General features: G+C 43.5%; 1 protein-coding gene across 4 annotated transcripts in view; it reads right to left on the reverse strand.

Moving 5' to 3' along the window:
• Nucleotides 1-18,410, reverse strand: part of dnah2 (dynein, axonemal, heavy chain 2) — a 243,293-nt gene that overhangs the window by 115,771 nt on the left and 109,112 nt on the right. For 3 of the 4 annotated variants that reach the window (XM_069920089.1, XM_069920087.1, XM_069920086.1), the window contains 8 exons: nt 17,092-17,244; nt 15,763-15,888; nt 14,999-15,214; nt 14,412-14,529; nt 9,223-9,359; nt 7,526-7,663; nt 4,903-5,061; nt 3,802-3,954 (listed from right to left, as the gene is read on the reverse strand). In XM_069920089.1, the coding sequence (XP_069776190.1) occupies nt 3,802-3,954; nt 4,903-5,061; nt 7,526-7,663; nt 9,223-9,359; nt 14,412-14,529; nt 14,999-15,214; nt 15,763-15,888; nt 17,092-17,244 (1,200 nt within the window). The remainder of the gene's footprint in view (nt 1-3,801; nt 3,955-4,902; nt 5,062-7,525; nt 7,664-9,222; nt 9,360-14,411; nt 14,530-14,998; nt 15,215-15,762; nt 15,889-17,091; nt 17,245-18,410) is intronic. The other variant, XM_069920088.1, reaches the window with a different exon arrangement.

Below are 18,410 nucleotides of genomic sequence, written 5' to 3' on the forward strand. Positions count from 1 at the left end.
AGGTCTATTCTTGAGTATGTTTTATGTCCGCCCGAATAATATGAATATTCCTTTTCCTTTGGGTGTTGTTTCCTCCATATATCCAAAAGTTGCATTTCTTGCATCGATTTAATTATAAATTTGGTTACTTTGTTCTTTCTATTAATTTTTTTCCCAGTTTTATCCATGTTTGAATCCAAATTAAGATTGAAATCCCCTCCTATTAGTATGTTCCCTTGCGTGTCTGCTATCTTCAAAAAGATATCTTGCATAAATTTTTGATCTTCTTCATTAGGTGAATATACATTGAGTAAATTCCAAAACTCCGAATATATCTGACATTTTATCATTACATATCTCCCTGCTGGATCTATTATTTCCTCTTCTATTTTGATTGGTACATTTTTACTGATTAATATAGCTATTCCTCTAGCTTTTGAATTATATGATGCTGCTGTTACATGTCCTATCCAATCTCTCTTTAATTTCTAGTGTTCCACTTCAGTTAAGTGTGTCTCTTGTATGAACGCTATATTAATTTTTTCTTTTTTCAGTAAATTTAACAGTTTCTTCCTTTTGATTTGGTTATGTATTCCATTAATATTTAAAGTCATATAGTTCAACATAGCCATTTCATACTTTGTTTATCTTTCCTTTCCGTTTTCTCATCATCACCTTTCCTTCTTATCCATTTCTGCTTTCTTTTTTTGAACACATTATAAGACAACATTTCTAAAACATAAAATATTTCCATTTTTCTCCTATCTAAAATTCCTTTAACCCCACTATCCCCTCCCCTTCCTGAGTTGCCCTTTGTCCCTTGTCGGGCAACCACATCTCCCCTCTCCATTTGGATTTGTGAAATCACTCGCAAGCGTCAACTGATTTCGCAGTGACTGTAATTCTTCCCCACCCACCCCCCCGAAAAGATTTTAATCTTCATATATAAATTTTTAATATATATACACACATATACACACACATATACACACACATACATATATATATATATATATATATATATATATACCCATATACACACATACATATAGTTTGTGGTCATTTTTGTTCTCGTTACATGTCTTCATCTCTCTGTCTGTTTTGCAGTTGTTCTGCAAATTTTCGTGCTTCCTCCGGATCCAAGAATAGTCTGTTTTGCTCCCTGGAATAACTATTTTAAGTTCCGCTGGATACTTTAGCATAAATTTATATCTTTTTTTCCATAGGATCGTTTTTGCTGCATTAAACTCCTTCCTCTTCTTCAGGAGTTCAAAACTTGTATCTGGATAGAAAAATTTTTTTTGACCTTTGTATTCCAGTGGTTTTTTTGTCTTCTCTTATTTTCCTCATTGCTTTCTCCAATATATTTTCTCTTGTTTTATATCTTAGGAATTTTACTAGAATGGATCTTGGTTTTTGTTGTGGTTTAGGGGCTAATGTTCTATGTGCCCTTTCTATTTCCATTTCTTCCTGTAATTCTGGTCTTCCTAGGACCCTGGGGATCCATTCTTTTATAAATTCTCTCATATTCTTGCCTTCTTCATCTTCCTTAAGGCCCACTATCTTTATATTGTTTCTTCTATTATAATTTTCCATTATATCTATCTTCTGAGCTAACAGCTCTTGTGTCTCTTTAACTTTTTTATTAGATTCTTCTAATTTCTTTTTTAAGTCATCTACTTCCATTTCTATGGTTGTTTCTCGTTCTTCCACCTGTCCACTCTTTTTCCTATATCTGACATGACCATCTCTAATCTATTCATTTTTTCTTCTGTACTTTTTACTCTTCTTTTTATTTCACTGAATTCTTGTGACTCCCATTCTTTTATTGATTCCATATATTATTTAAAAAAATATATATCCATGTATTTGCCCTTCCCTTCATCTTCCATTTCTCTGTGTTCTTCCTCTTCATCTTCTGAGTCCACTCCAGGATCTGTGTCCTTTACCTCTGTCTCTTCTGGTTTTCTTGTTGGGTTGTTTGTTTTATCTTGTTGAGTATTTTTGGTCTTCTTATTTTTATTAGAAGTGTCTTGCTGTTGGTCTTCTTCCTCTGGGTTGGTCATCTGTTGTTTCTTTGATTTCTTTTTACTCTCTTCTTTCTTGATCTCGATATTTTCTATGTTCTCCTCTTGCTGCTTTGTTGTGGTTGTCAATTTCAGCTGTGGAGATCGACTCCTCAGCTGGTCCCCCCTCCCGTCAGTGTTCTTTTTGTCTTGCGCATCGCGCATGCACGACTCCTCGCACATGCGCGGTTGCACACTTTTGTTTGGCTCCGCGAGCCATTTTTGTAGTCCCGAGCTCGGGGCTTCAACTGACCTGAGGGAGCGGCTTCTCTCTCCACAGCGGGCTTCCTCGGACAGGTAAGGCCTTCACTTTCTTCTTCCGACGTATTTTCTTCTTCTCTTCTTCCCGTTGCTTTTGGCTTTTCTTTCTTCGCTGCCATTTTCTCCACACCTTTATTTTCACTTTATTTTAGTTTTTGTGTTTGTGCCTTTGTTTTTTCTCTGTTTTTTTTAAAACTTTTCCAGAGAGGGCTGGAGTTCCCCGACCGGCCACTACTCCATCATGTGACTCACCCCCCCCCTCCCCCGAATCAGTTCTTGAATGAATCCCACTGCCCTACCTTGCCTTCAGACCTACAATTGTCACCATTTTGAGCATTCATCCAATGTTCTTTTGATTCTACCTTTTCTCACTTCAATTGGCTTTGGTAACTCCAAACTTAAGCATTGCAACACACATCTAGCTGTCCTCCGTTCCAGCCTACATTCCTTCCTTTTTGTAAATTAATTTACACCTACAACTGTGTGACTTGCTACGACAATAAATTTGCTGACGATACCACAGTAGTGGGCTGTATAAAAGAAGGGGGGTGAGTCAGCATACAGGTTGAAGATTGAAAACTTGGCTGAATGTTGCACCAACAACAACCTGGCACTCAATCCCACCAAAACTAAGGAGCTGACTGTTGACTTCAGGAAAGGAACGCCAGAGGTATACAATCATTGGGGGATCAAAGGTGGAGAGGGGGAGCAAATTTAGGTTCTTGGGAGTCACTATCTTGGAGCATCTTTCCTGGACCCAACACACTAATGGCATCGTGAAGAAAGCACATCAGCACCTCTACTTCCTCGAGAATTTGCAGAGGTTTGTTATGACATCAGAAACCCTGGCAAAATTCTTGAGGTGTTGTGGAAAGTGTGGTGTCCGGCTGCATCACAGTCTGGTGCAGGGACACTAATACCCCTGAGCATAAAGCCCTGCAAAAGGTAGTGGACACAGCCCAGGACTTCACAGGCAAAACTCTCCCCACTATTGAGTACACCTACAGGGAATGCTGGCATCAGAGAGCAGCAGCGATCATCATAGACCCACACCACCCGGCACACGCTCTGTTCTCGCTGCTGCCATCAGGAAAGAGGTATAGGTGTCACAAGACTCACACCACCAGGTTCAAGAACAGTTGATATCCCTCCACCATCAGACTCCTCAATGACAAACTCAATCTAGGACTCATTTAAGGGCTCTTACTTGTGCACTTTATGGATTTTCCTTTTGTTCTCTCTGTATTGCACAGTTTGTTTACATTTATTATCTGTTTACAGTTCTTCATTTGTTTACATGTCTACACAGTGTTGTCTTTTTTGCACTACCAATAAGTGTTAATTCTGCACCGCCTGCAGGGAAAAGGAATCTCAGGGTTGAATGTGATGTCTAGTATGTACTCTGACAATAAATCTGAAATCTGAGTGTAAAGGAACACTGGAATAAAATATTAAGCCTTGGGTTTAACAATACACAACTCTGGAAGCATCTCACCTTGCTGGGGAAGCTGCCATCCATCTCCCGCAAGAAATTGTCCATCTTCTTCCTTCCATCTTCATCCACAGATGCACAAACAGACCAGATCAAACTGAACACAAAGACCATTGAAACCATGTGCATGTAGTTATCAGGATCTGCAGGGTTCACCTAAAGGAGACAACACTTAAACTAAGAGAATGTCTCTGCTGGGACATAAAAGCTTCAGAAGAAACCAACAAGTCCATCATTTCCCTCATTCCTCTGCTGAGGAGGTTCAAAACTGCTGAAATCCCTGCTTGCCACTACCTCTATTGTATATCTGAGGCACATTGAATGTCATATCTCTTCCAAATAGCCTCCAAATTCCACCTCCATTATACTGACTCTTTCCCAGGACTTCAGCGGCTCAGATCTTCATCCATACCATTGTAGACTCCAACCTTGATTATTCCAGTATGGTTCCAGCTGACTTTCTATTCCCATCCACTCCATAACTTGAGCATTTCCAAATCTATGCTGATCTTCCCCATTTCCTAGACCAGTCCATCCATTCTAAAACCCCTATCTCCATAATTTCAGAGATCCCAGGTGCTCCTCCATCTGTAGATTCTCACACATCCTTGAATACTTCATCAGCTTGCATTTATCTGCTTGCCCCAAGGCTTTGCAATTTCCACATAGCTTTACTGCCATTCTCTCTGTCATACGAGGTCTTCAGCAAGCTTCTCTTCCAAATATATCTTGCTTCAGTTTTTGTCTACTAACTCTCTAGTCTTGCACCCTGGGTATACTACAACATTCTTGTCTATTATTATGTACATAAACAGCTTCAACTCCTGGATTTGATTTCATGTTATAACCCACGTTCAGGTATCTGTTATTCTACATTGAAGGCCCCTTCATATAGTCTGTAACACTCCCATTACCTTGTTATTTTATATTTCATCCCATCCATTTTCCTCAATTAGATTCCAGCCTTTAGCTCACTCCCGATAATCTATCATTCTTCATTTAAATCCCACCCGGAGCCCCTGAATTGGATTCCTAGCAACTCCTAGCTTATTGTGTCATTAATACAAATACTGCCATGTATTCTTTTTCTGGTTGCTGGATTACCCCGTTCTCCACTGTTGCCAAGGTCTCATATAGATTGCATAGAGACACCACACCAGAGTGCTCAGCGATCGGGATCAGTTCCTTGCAGTTTTCTTTCTTGAAATGCAACGTTTTTTTAATGCTTTTCTTAAACATTTCTTGAAGTTGCTCTTGTTCGTCCTGTGAATCACAAGAGGAAATTTCACGTATGAAGGGCACCAAGTAGAAATCTGGGATAAAGCCAGTCAGGTCAGAGACTGGAGAAGGGTGTGCTCTTCACTGGACCTCACTGATTCAGGGTTACAGTAGATTTAACTGCTTGGTTAGTTCTGTGTTGTAATTTCATGATTCTGCTTGTGTACTTTAGCCTGATAGTCTATGTCCCTTCCTAACAAAAAGTTCACAATTTCTCATCTTAGATCAGATGCTGTTTTATTTAGAGATAGAGCACCATGAGTCTGTGCCAACCAAATTCAACCATGTGAACAATTAATGTCTTAATCTGTACGTTTTTGGAATGTGGGAGGAACCTGGACCATCCTGAGGAAACACATGCAGACATGGGGAGAATATACAAACTCTATACATTCAGTGGCGGATTTGAACCTCAGTTTCTGGCAGGCACTGTAAAGGCGTTATGCTAACCATTACACTAACTGTAGTCAAGATGTACTGTTTATGTTTGTGTTCAGTTCTTCTGCATATTTGGAAAAGGCAGCTGTTCACCAGTCAATGGAGTCGGGCAGTGGTTTTCAAACTGTAATCTGTATTCCATAGGTGATTAGTAAGGGATTACTTAAGGTGGTATGCAAGTGGAAAGAAAAAGCTTGAATACCACCATTTTAATTGTCCCTCATTGACTCGTTATGTGCACGGTTTCAGAACTCCAAAGGAAAGGGGCCAATGACAATTATTCTCAAGCAAAATATTTCAGTCACAATTGGGTCTAGAGCAGTGGTTCTCAACCTTTTCTTCCCCCCCCCCACTCACAAATCACTGAAGTAGGGTCAGTCATAAATGGAACAGCACATTGCCCTTGCCAGAAAAGGCACCTTCTCTCAATTCTAAGCAGGGTAAAAGGATCATGATGGGGAAATAAAGAGCTAATCTATTCTGAATGGCTCAAGCATCAGAGCATACAGATTCAAAGTGATGGGCAGGAGATGTAGCAGATCAGGTGCATAGAAAAACTTTTCTTTTAATGTGGATGGTGGTGATCTGAAACTTGCTGCTGGCAAGGAAAGGAAAGCACTCAAGTGAAAATGATTTTCAGGCAAGAAACAGAATGGAATTGGATTCCCAGTGAAGACAGAATGATTCAAAGGGCTTCCTTCTGTGCCATGAGCACCATTTGGTGAGACGAACAATCCTATTTAAATTCCTCTCAAGGCATCTCCAATAAAACATTATCCAAAAAGAAACAGGAGTTTAGTAAATGTTAGCACGATGACATAACTTTCATCTATTCCTCATTTGGCCAGAAGGGCGCTCAGTTAGACAATAAATGGAAAAGAGTTTCAAAGGAAATGGAGCAAAGGGAGCAGAACATTGGAGAGTTGAGCAGCTATACAGGATCACCGTCCTGTTAAAACCTCGAACAAAAATATCTAGAGGAACTAAATGACTTGCATTCTGTGACTTTACATCTTAAAACCTAAGAAATAGGAGCAGGAGTCGGCCATCCGGCCCGTCAGGCCTGCTCCACCATTCAATGAGATCATGGCTGATCTGATGATGGGCTCAACTCCTCTTACCTGCTTTTCCCCCTATATCCCTTAATTCCCCTACTATGTAAAAATCTATCCTACCTCTTCTTAAAGGTATTTACTGAGGTCGTCTCCACTGTTTCAATGGGCAACAAATTCCATAGATTCACCACCCTCTGGGAAAGCAGTTCCTCCTCATCTCCGCCTAAATCTACTACCCTGAACCTTGAGGCTATGTCCCCTAGTTCTAGTTTCCCCCACCAATGGAAAAAACTTACCTACCTCTATCTTATCGATGCCTTTTATACTTTTATAAAGGCATAATTGTTAAAGGTCCTTGCCCATCCTTAGCTAAGAATGTCCTTGAGGAACCATTCATTTCTTTCATACTGATAAGGAATTTTTTGCCGCAAAATTCTCCCCTACATATCATATATCTCATCTGTGAAACTGCCCACACTAATTTCGCCCATTACAATTCCAATGAGCGGTGAACTTTACATAGGATGTGGGTACACTAGCAGGAAAAGCTGGGGGTAGGGAGAGGCTGTCTGATGAGGTTTGATATGACTGACCAGTCCTCACGAATGTGCAATACTGCGGGACTAGAGATTCATTCCCTCAGTGACTCAGTTGGGTTTATGCTTCTATCCAACAATGTTTAGTCTACTAGCTTTATCACTTGTTAAAATCAAACTTGTAATGACATTTAATTCATTCCAGATTCACATTTAATCTGAGTTTGAATTCAAAAGAATGGGAGGGGGTCACAGCTGGGACAGGAGAGCTTCACAGTGGAGAGACAAGCCTGATCTTACCCTTGCCCAGAGATTCAGATACACAGGATTTATGGGATTTAGAGAAGAAAAAGTCTTGAATAAGCATGTGAATCGGTGAGTGAGGCCGCGGCTTGTGCAACAGCATGCTTCAAGGAGTACCTTGGGCCGTTTATTCAACCATGACTCAGCATACGGCACCCATCCCAGGTCAGTGTAGTCAGTGTAAACCATCCCACAGCGCGACACTGTGGCAGGAGAGGCCACTGCCAGATTTTCCACTTCAAACAGCAAAGAAACCTGGCAGCAAGAGACAAAAGATGGTTTCAACGATATTGGTCAAAGTGTTATGAATCATCTTGGATCAGTGGGTCTCAGGTTCAGCTCATGGCCAAATTGCTCTGTCTTAAAAAAAAAGGCAGCACTGCCAGAGGGTTCTACCGCTCACTCCAATTCCCAACAGCTCCATACAGGTTTTACATGGCCTATTAAAAGAGCTGATGGTGGTTTATTTTAAAATCCAAAGGCCGCAGGGTTTGGGCCCAAGATGGCGGTGCCTATGATCAGCAGCAGCTTAAGGGGTTGTAGAATCTGGGGAAGCAGAGGACTGCCACCAGGAAATGGGGAGACCACCACCCATTTAAGAAGGAGAAGCAGAGGAAACGACCCATGGAACGCTGACCATGGCAACGGACCAGTGAGGATCTTTGTGGCTGAACAATATTCAGGAGCCAGGTTGTTGACGATTGCAGGCAAGGAACACACGCAGGCTGCGGGCAGCAGGTGACTGCGGTCAAAGGACTCACAGTGGGCTGCAGACTGCTGAGGAATGGCCGAAGGGGTACCAGGTATCAGAACCAGGAGCAAGAGGGTGCCGAGGATGCTGAAGGCTTCCTGATCATGTCGGAGGTCTGGATCTGGTGCCCAGATTGCCGATGATTTGGACTAGAGACTGTGTGGCTGCGAGAGCATTGGAGGCAGATTCATGGAAATTCAGTAATTCTGGGGGGGCTCTTGCTTCTCTTTCTGTAACAATAAGAGGCACCCAGCAATTTCTGCTGATAGAAAACTCTGTCTGCTTTAAAGCAGACTAAAGCAAAATTCATGTAATATTACACCTGTTTATTACATGACAATAAAGGAATCTTGAATCTATCTCCCTATCCCAATAACTAGAACATTAAATGCTCCAAAGGGCTCTGTTCCTCCTCTACTTACGATGGTACAACTTACGACTTTTCGAAGTTACAATGGTTCTAATCCGTACTTTCAGTTTTGAATTCCAACCTGTCCCATGTTTGCAATATGTGGGACGCTACTCTCTTGCAATGCTGGGCGATGGCTGAATCACGAGTATCAAACAGCATACTCTCGAGCATCTTCAGAAGAGAGTGAAATTGATGACCCCGTCGCTTTATCCTCTCCATCCAGCAATTAATTTTAGTTCAATGCTTAAAACATTCTTCATGCCAGTGTACTTACAGCTGTGTACGTTAATTTTTTTTTTCAGTGTGGAATAAAGGCATTCCAAATTTAATTTTTAAAAAAATGGTAGGTGTGGTATTCTTTTTTTGACTCACGATGGGTTTGCCGCAACGTAACCCCATTGTAAGTTAATGAGCACCTGTCTGCAACGAGTGCAGGAGGGAAATCAAACTATTTTCCTCGCTGAATTTGAGTGGAAGTCTTTGGTGTGTTAGAGTGATGTTTGATCTCCCCAGCCAGGGGAAATGAAGGGCAGAATTAAACTTCTGACATGTCTCGCTCTGTTTAAATCCTGCAACCTCACAGGACATGCAGAGATGACGATTCAGGCTCCCTATTTACTTCAAAGAAAAAAAGATGGTGACGGTGCCAACCTGATCAGGCATCGAAATCCTTTCCCCATTGATCAACGTCAATACTTTGTTGTCATCCATGACCGAATTCATGCTCTCAATCCAGAGTGTGTCTACTGGTCCGTCGAACACCATCCACTTCTCATCTGGCTTTTCATCTATGAGCAGAAAAAATAGACAAGTCAGGCACCCCCACCCTCTCGAAAGGCTACAAATAATCACCACAGCTACTGGTAAAGGTGTTGGGTACTGCGGTGTGTGTGAAGCCCAGCAATCACAAGTGGGCAGCCACTTCCTCCATTTACAGGCAACACGCTGGTCACAGGAGTAGAGCGAGAACCACTCAGCTCCTTGATTCAGTAAGATGCTGGACAACCAGCCACCATATTATTTCCTTCAGCCCTCTTGGGGTTCAAAGATTGACCAGCCTCATAAAACACAGTAGTATTTTGGAAAATTAAACCAGGGTAGGATTTTCACATGAAATGTCTTGATTAGGAGAGTGAGGTGGAACGGATAGAATTAGGAGTGCAGGAACATGGCTCCCTGAAAGCGGTGACGCAAGTAGACAGGATGATAAAAAGGGATTAGGCATTCTTTCCTTCATTGGTCTGGACAATGAGGGCAATGACTTGTTGATGAGACCACAATACAAGATATTGGTTCAAAGTTTAGAATTATTGTCAGAGTACACACATAACATCACAAAACCCTGAGATTCTTTTTCCTGTGGGCAAAGGAGAATTACAGTAGTGCAAAAAACTGCTCTTTAAGACGTAATCAAATGGAGAAATGTAAACAAATTGACTGTGCAATACAGGGAGAAAAAAACAATCAATGAAATGCAAAAGTCCTTAAATTGAGTTCCTGATTGAGTTTGTTGTTGAGGAGTCTGATGGTGGAGGGGGAGCAGCCGTTCTTGAACCTGGGGGTGCGAGTCTTGTGGTCCCGATACCTCTTTCCTGATGGCAGCAGCGAGAACAGAGGGTGTGCTGGGTGATGCTGCTCTCCGACGGCACCTGTAGAAATTTGCCAGGGTTTCCAATGTCATATTAAACCTCTGCAAACTTCTGAGGAAGTAGACGTGCTCACGTGTTTTCTTCATGATATCATTAGTGCATTGGGTCCAGGAAAGATCCTTCAAGATAGTGACTCCCAAGAACTTTAATTTGCACACCCTCTCCACCTCTGATTCTCCAATGATCACTGGATAACATACCTCTAGCTTTCCCCTCCTGAAGTCCACAATCACAAGCTCCTTGCTTTTGGTGACATTGAGTGGGAGGTTGTAGTTGATGCGCCATTCAGCCAAGTTTTCAATCTCCCTCCTGTATGCTGACTCATTGCTCCTTTTGTACAACCCACTACCGTGGTATCGTCAGCAAATTTGTAAATGTTGGTGTTGTCTTACCGAGCCACACAGTCATAGGTGAATATTGAGTAGAGCAGGGAGCTAAAAACATAGCCCTGTAGTGCTCCAGTACTGATGGAGATTGTGGAGATGTTCCTACCAATCCTCACTGTTTGTGGTCTAGAGATGAGGAAATCCAGGATCCAATTACATAGTGGGGTGTTGAGTCCCAGGTCTTGGGAGTTTGCAGTTTTGAGGGGATGATGGTGTTAGATACTGAACTGTAATTGATAAAGAGCATCCTGATGTATGGATCTTTGCTGTCCAGGCCTTTGTGTACAGCCAGTAGACCTGTTGCTAGGGTAGGCAAATTGGAATGTGTCACCTTTCAGATTTCAACACCAGCCTTCCAAAACACTTAATCACTGTTGATATGAGTGCCACTAGTCGAGTGTTATTTAGGCAAGTTACCACAATCTTCTTGGGCACCAGTACAATTGAGGCCAGTTTGAAACAGGTGGGTACCACACCTTACCAGAGTGAGAAGTTGAAGATTTCCATGAATACATTGGCAAGTTGGCCAGCTCAGGTTTTTAATACTTGGCTGGGTACTCCGTCCAGACTGGATGCTTTCCTCCAATTCATTCTCCTGAAGGCAGTCTGCATGTCATCCTCGGATACGGACAAGAGAGGATCATCAGGGTGCGCAGTTGTGGTAATTCCTTGTTCTTGGTTGGACCACACTTGAAGTTGGATGCGCAGTTTTGGAAGCCAAGCAAAAGAAGAGATATTGAGATGGGAGGTGTGCAATCATGCAGGAAAGGGTCACAAGGATGTTACAGGATTTGGAGGGTTTGAATTCTAAGGATGGGGCTTATTTTCTCTTGTGGGAAAGAGGGTCACTGGATACATGTTACAAGCTGCCAGAGGAAGTGATAGAGGCAAGTACTACTGTAATGTTTAATAGACAGTTACATGATGCAAATGGTTTAGAGGAACACGGGACAAAAATGGACTAGCTTGATCAGTATGGGCGAGTTGTGCTGAGGGCCTGTTCCTATATACCAGGACTCTACAATTCTATGCATGTCAGGAGACACCAACCCACTGATTGAAGGTTAAATAATGATTGTGCTGTGAGTAATCAAAGCTCCAGTGTGCCAGCTACAAGAATGGCCACAAAATTGAACCAGCTTCCGACCACGAGGCTGACCTGAACATAAATTATTGAGCGATACCACCTATCCCAAAGTTACATAAACAGGTGGAGGGAAAAATTAATTCATTAAATCCTCTGGGTTCAATTCTTGTGTTAACTGCATGCTTTCCCTCACATAGTGGTATAGCCATGTACTGCATGGATCCAAAATTAAACCAGGCACCAGTCGAGTGAGACCATGGGAAGATAAGTGAGTAATTGTGTGTGACTGCTCAAACTGTTGGCTGGAAATTAAATAAATAATTCATTGTCTGCAAGTTAAAAATTATTTCATCAAATATTGGAGATTGGCTGCTTAATGTTTTTTTTTCTGTACATCTGTGTGAAACGTATGGACACTAAAAGTGCCCTCGCCATAAAACACAGATGCAGGAAACTTATCCATTTGGAACAAGCTAAAGTTCTCCCAAGGTACAATTTTCAACTTTTTCTTAAATGATTTCACCCTCTGTGGCAGCAGGGGCTCAGTGAGTCACATTCACCTTTGAGAAGGTTCACATTTCACATCTGATACTGAAACACACAACCCAGATTAACTCTCCAATGCAATTGTATGCTGAGGGAGTGCTGCATTGTCAAAGGGGAAGGAGAGAAGGTTGTAACAATTGGATGACCCCCCCCCCCTGCCCCCACCGTGCTGCAGGAATACACAATTGGGGAGGTGGGTGGGGAAACAGAACTGAGGGAGGACCCGCTGCTGGACAGGAGAGCTGTGCTGTCAGAGAGGGATTGCGGAGACAGGTTTGGGTTGCCAAAGGGGCTCCATTCATGTGATTTTAAACCTTGGACTCTTGTGCCTACCAACACACAAACATCGCCTGCACTGTTTCTCGTCATTGCCTTGGAGCCCTTCAACTTCTATCATTAATTCAGGTCATTATCACTGTTCAAAGTAAAGGGAGGAAAGTTTAGGGGAGACACAAGGGAAAAGCTTTTTTTTAAACACACAGAAAGTAGTGAGGGCCTGGAATATATCACCAAGGGTGGTGGTGGAGGCTGGAACAGTAGGGGCATTTAAGTCTCTTAGTCAGGCTGTACATGTGAGTGCTGCCCAATTTTGTGACAGGTCTTGGCACCTATTTCCAGAGTCACTGCACTGAACAATTGGTCTGCCTACCACTAATCCAAGCTTGGGTGTTATCAGGATCCTCTTACATTGGTCTTAGGGTCATAACAGGACCCAACTGTGCAAGTGATACTGCCAGAATCATTAAAAAGACTGGTATTTTCACCCGCAGAATTTTAGAATTAGCAGGGCATTGCTTGAAACTAATAAATCTATATGTTTTCTCTTTTATCAGCCATCGTTCACTTCTTTTGAAGTCAGGAGTGCTGCAGATGCACCTCCTCCACCCAACATGTGAAAATAAAACTCCAGGTAGCCACTGCAGCCCATGATCGACAGAACTCATCTTTATGCTCCACTCCCTTTCAGCACTCTCGCCCCTCCAAGGCAGCCCCTCCCACAGTCCAGTCCCACCTTGCTCTGACCCCTGGATACAGTCCCTCCCAGTCTGTTCTTTGTGGACATACAAGGCCTAGGCACTGGGTGTGAGTGAGTTTACCCCATGATCCTACCAATGTTTATACCACAGTCAACATTACCTAACCAAATTAACTTATCACTTCTGTCACTACTGTGGCAAGGATCACGCTGTACACAAATTGCAACGTTTCCTAAATGGAAACATTTTAAAACATTCCCCAGTGGCTGTAAAGTGCTTTGTGACAACCTAAACGAGAAGTGAAATGAACCATGCTGATGTAAGCTTCTCCTCTCAGTATTAAGGGGAAACTCAGCGCTTTTAAATGGTCCATCTAATTGCATTTGTTGTTGACAATCCCCCATTTCCATTCAGACCTTAAGCCACTATTTCCAGTGTGAGGGGAGCCTTTGGCAATTCTTTGACAGTAACACCACAGTGCGCGAGGATTCTGTTTAGTGTCCAGCCTGCAATGATGTTCCTGCTTCAGGAAGTACGAGATATTGGGCCCTGCAGCAACCAGAGGAGGACAAACACCATGAATCTCCGTGATCTACAGTTAAGGTAATAGGCTGCTGTTTCCCCTCTGGGCAGCCTCGCTGCATGTTCACAACCACATTCACATCATTCCTCACGTGTTCCCTGGAGTTGCTTTTATTTAGTAGCTGGTAAATGTTTAATATATGGCATTGTGCTTAAATGGAGGGGGGGTGGGGGAGGGGAAGAACTACTTTAGTACCAGAAGTCTGGGGAGCAACAAAACAAACCACAAGGATACTCTTGAAAGAAAGTAATTGCATTTACTGCGTGAATAAAGAGAAGATGGGAGAGAGTCAGGGGTTAGGCAGCATCCATTGGTAGAAATGGTCAGTTAACATCTTAAATCATGACCTTTTATTGAGTCTCATGATAAGGAACAAGCTGCTTGGAAGAGCCATGGAAGCAAACTTAACAGGAACTTCCAAAGGCAATCCTGGATGCATTTTCAGGGTTTTTTTGTGACTTTTTTCCCCAGGACATGAGCAATATTGGCAAGGCCCATCTGTTAGATGCTGCAAGAATGTGGTTGTGAGCTGCTCTGCGTCGAGCAGTGTGGCATGATCTATATCAACTGGGCAGAGATCAGAGATTGTTATTTATAACAGCATGAACTTACCTGCACAGGCAATCCTCATGAGATTAGAGAGAACTCCATCCGTCCATTCGTTTGTCGAAAGGTCATACTCGCCATACAACTCTCCCAGTGACACAGCTTTCGGATTCAGAGGATAGTCCTTCCCATAAAACCACAAGGTCAGAGGTAAAAAAAAGAGCAAATAGAGAAGACAACAGGTCAGAGAGAGCAAATATTTGGTGGTGAACAGGTTTGAGTAATGTAACACGAGCGGTCAATTGGCCCATTGGGCCACTGATGGCACCTGTCCATGCAAGGCACAAAGCTTCCTGCACCGCCCCCTGCCCTCCATTCCTCTTTGCTAGGCATCTTCCACCAGCCATTTCCAAGTGCCTGTTCATTGATTCATCAACAACCGAAATGCGTCAATTCCCTCCTCGTGTTGAGGAATACTCCTCTCCCTTTCCAACACCCAACCCTCTCTCCTAATTATCTTCAGCCTTCCTCTCTTCACACCTTGCTGCTACATTAACCCCACCCACCTTCCAGAATCCCAGACCCACCCCTAGGAGAGTGAGCAACATTGAAGCAAGTAAGACGGGTTCATCATGCCTTGCTCTGTTCCTTACCTTGACCAGATTATAAGGCTCCCCATTGTGATGGAGTGCTGACAGAGCTCCTTGTAGCGTGCGCCACACCACCGTTTTGCCACTGCCCGTTTTACCCACAATCATAACGGAGTGTCGAGAGCTCTTGGTTTCATGGAGTTGAATCACCTTCGACATGGTGAACTCTGTGACCTTGTAGCCTGACTCCTGCAGTTCTGTCTCAATGGCTTCCTTGAGCTGCCACACACAAAAAAGTGAGGAGATAAATGAAATTGGGCTTCAGTATTGCCATCATCCATGTACACCCGTTGAGTAGGGATGGGAATGCCAGACAATCTTATTCCTGGTCGCCACCCGCTGTCCTGCAAGATCCTGAGGAATGGCAAAGACCCACGCAGCTTACTGACACCCAGGAGTAGTTGGACCAAATCTTCCAAATGGAGCTTAGGTTGTTTTGATCTCGTGTTGGTCCATTCTTCTCAAGCACAATAGGTCTCGCATCAAGCCTACCTTGCAATTGCTCCTCAAGAGGGGTCTGAGGTCTTTCTTGCTCGTACGTAGAATGGCAGAAACTCACATTTCAGACTGGGCACGGCAGGACCAAGATTTCAGGCTTTAACAGCATGATGAGGGCTGGATTTTGTATTTCGAATGAGTGAACGCTGACTGGGCTCAGAGGGCTGTGTGGGGATGCAAGGATCACCGGGCCATTGCCATTAGAGACACAGACCCAGCAACTGGAAGGTGTAAAAAGCTTAAGAAATACTCAGACATAGCTGGCCTACCTTTCCATAGTCCAAGACTGGAGTTTCCACCCCAGGGAAGAGGTCATGGATAATGCCAGCAAACAGCGGAAGGTCAATAGAGGTGAGCTTGGCCATGTTCATGTCCTTCATAGACATTAGGAGGATCTGAGTAAACACAAGGCAAGGTGGATCAGCACTGCAGAATCAAGAGTCTTCATTGTAGAAAGCTGCATAGATCGGTGTAGTTTTAACTGCTTATCAATTCCAATGGGATATAACAGAATGTACACCAAGCGAAAGAGTCAGGCTACCAATCCTATGGCAATGTTTCTGCCCCACACCAGTCTCCTCCCACCCATCTCCAACTGTCCCCATCCATGAACCCTTTGTTCCTTAACCCCATCCTTGCTTATCCAGATTCCCCTGATGTGGAGTGAGTGTGTTCTACATTCTGCCTGCCATCGATGACTGTCTGAATGTAGGGTTTGGGGCGGCACGGTTAGTGTAGTGGTTAGCGCCAATGCTATTGGAGTGCCATTGACTGGGGTTTGAATGCAGCGGTGTCTGTAAGGAGTTTATACGTTCTCCACGTGTCCGTGTGGGTTTCCTCTCGCCATTCAAAAACTTACTGGGAGTTGTAGGTCAATTGGGTGTAATTGGGCAGCATGGACTTGTGGGTCTGTTACTGAGCTGTATGTCTAAATTTGTTTTTAATTGTTGTTTTTATTTGCAATGGTCTTAAATTGATGGCCCTTAATGCCAGTTACCTAAGAAATGGGAACATAGTCTCCACGTCATATAATCATAATCATATATAATCATCCACATCACAGAAACAGGCCAGTTTGGCCTTACTAGTCTGTGATGAACATCTTCTCCTACCTAGTCCCACTGACCTGCATTCGGCCCATAACCCTCCACACCTCTCCCATCCATATACCTATCCAACCTTTCCTTGAATATTAACATCAATCTCACCTCTACAACCACCACCCTCTGCGTGAAGAAATTCCCCCTCGTTTCCCCTAAACTTTTCTCCTTTTACTCTCAATCCATGCCCTCTTGTTTGAATTTCCCCCCCCCCCCCACTCTCAATAGAAAAGGCCTGTCCATATTGACTCTTACCTCTATCAAATCACCCCTCAACCTTCTACGCTCCAGGGAATAAAGTCCCATGAACCCATTTCATCATTTTCATAATCAAGCTAACTCTTAGCATGCTCATTCATAGATGGAAGATATACGCACAGGCACATAAACACACACACACCCACCACCCATCAATCTATACATGAGGGTTTACTGTAAAACCTCTTTCAGCAGAGCTACAAGACAGATTCGGGAGGAGAGTCTCTGCCTGGTTCTCACCTCTTCGTCAGTCAGCTGGGGCTCGTCGCGCCGCTTCTTGCCACCGTAGCGGAGCAGGGAAGTGAGGGCTCGGAGACCAAAGTCATAGTGGTCCTGCTTGGAGAGTTGCTGCACAGCTAGTGAGTAGAGGGTGTAGACTTTCTTGGCCAGGGCCTGAACAGTACAGAGGAGGCAGAGAAGCTGGCTGTTAGCAGAACACGTGTATTCAAGAGGCAAGTCACTCCACGAGGCACAAGTCAGAGGCAGACGAACCCCTCTGAACTGGCGTCGATGAATGCAGTACCCACACCATTCAGGATGCTCAACACCATCCGCTTAATTAGAACCATACCTCGTACCATAAACATTCACTTCCACCAGTGTACAGTGGCTACAAAATGTGCTGCTGTAACTCATTAAAGCGACTGCAACAGTACTACACAAACCTATAGGCTCTACTTTAAAAGGACATGCACAGTAGCATCATACAAACATCACTTCCTGCAGGTTTCTTTACAAAAACCCTGGCTCCAGCTGGATTTTGGCGCGAGGGGTTGTGAAGTAGAAGCCTATCGAAACCTTGCAGCCTCCCAGTCAGGTATTGCTCTGGTCCTTAAGAGCCATTGAAGGGCATCTCACCATGTTCTCCAAAAGGAGTTATGCACGGGAAACTAATGGCAGAACCTGCAAACCCCCTCCCACCAATCCCAAACACAGGGTGGCTAGGGGGTGTCTCACAACACAGAGGACGCCTGGTCAATTTTTCCAAGTGATACAAAGCAACCTTGGAATGGTAAGCAGGTCAAGCAGCATCAGTGGGAGAAAATGAACGGTCAATCTTTCAGGCTGGAGTCCTTCATCAACCTTCATCAGTGGTATGGTTGGCTTAGCAGTAAGCGCAATGCCTTTACTGGGGTTTGAATCCTGTGCTGTCTGGAAGGAGTTTATACATTTCCTTCCTCATTTAAAACATACCTGGGGTATCAGTTAATGGGGTGTAAATTGGGTGGCATGGATTCATGGGCCAAAATGCCCTGTTACCAGGCTGTAAGTCTAAATTAAATTTTTTAAAAAACTTGTATAAGTCCTCAGTGAGTTTCCTCTGGGGAACCAAATCATTTGCAATAACTGAATAGGAAAGAAAAGGTATACATTAGAACTGGCTACGCATAACGAATAGACGCCCCACAGAAAGCAGCAATGCTCTGATTACAAGCAGCAATTCTGGTCACCTTGTTTCTTTGGTTGGACAGCTGAGAATTGCTAGAAATGGAAATCTGCAGAAGCGTTTTCTTGGCCAAAACATGGTGCCCACCTTCTCTTCACATCACTTAATTAAG

This window comes from Narcine bancroftii, chromosome 2, assembly GCF_036971445.1.
Source record: "Narcine bancroftii isolate sNarBan1 chromosome 2, sNarBan1.hap1, whole genome shotgun sequence".
Lineage (NCBI taxonomy): Eukaryota > Metazoa > Chordata > Chondrichthyes > Torpediniformes > Narcinidae > Narcine > Narcine bancroftii.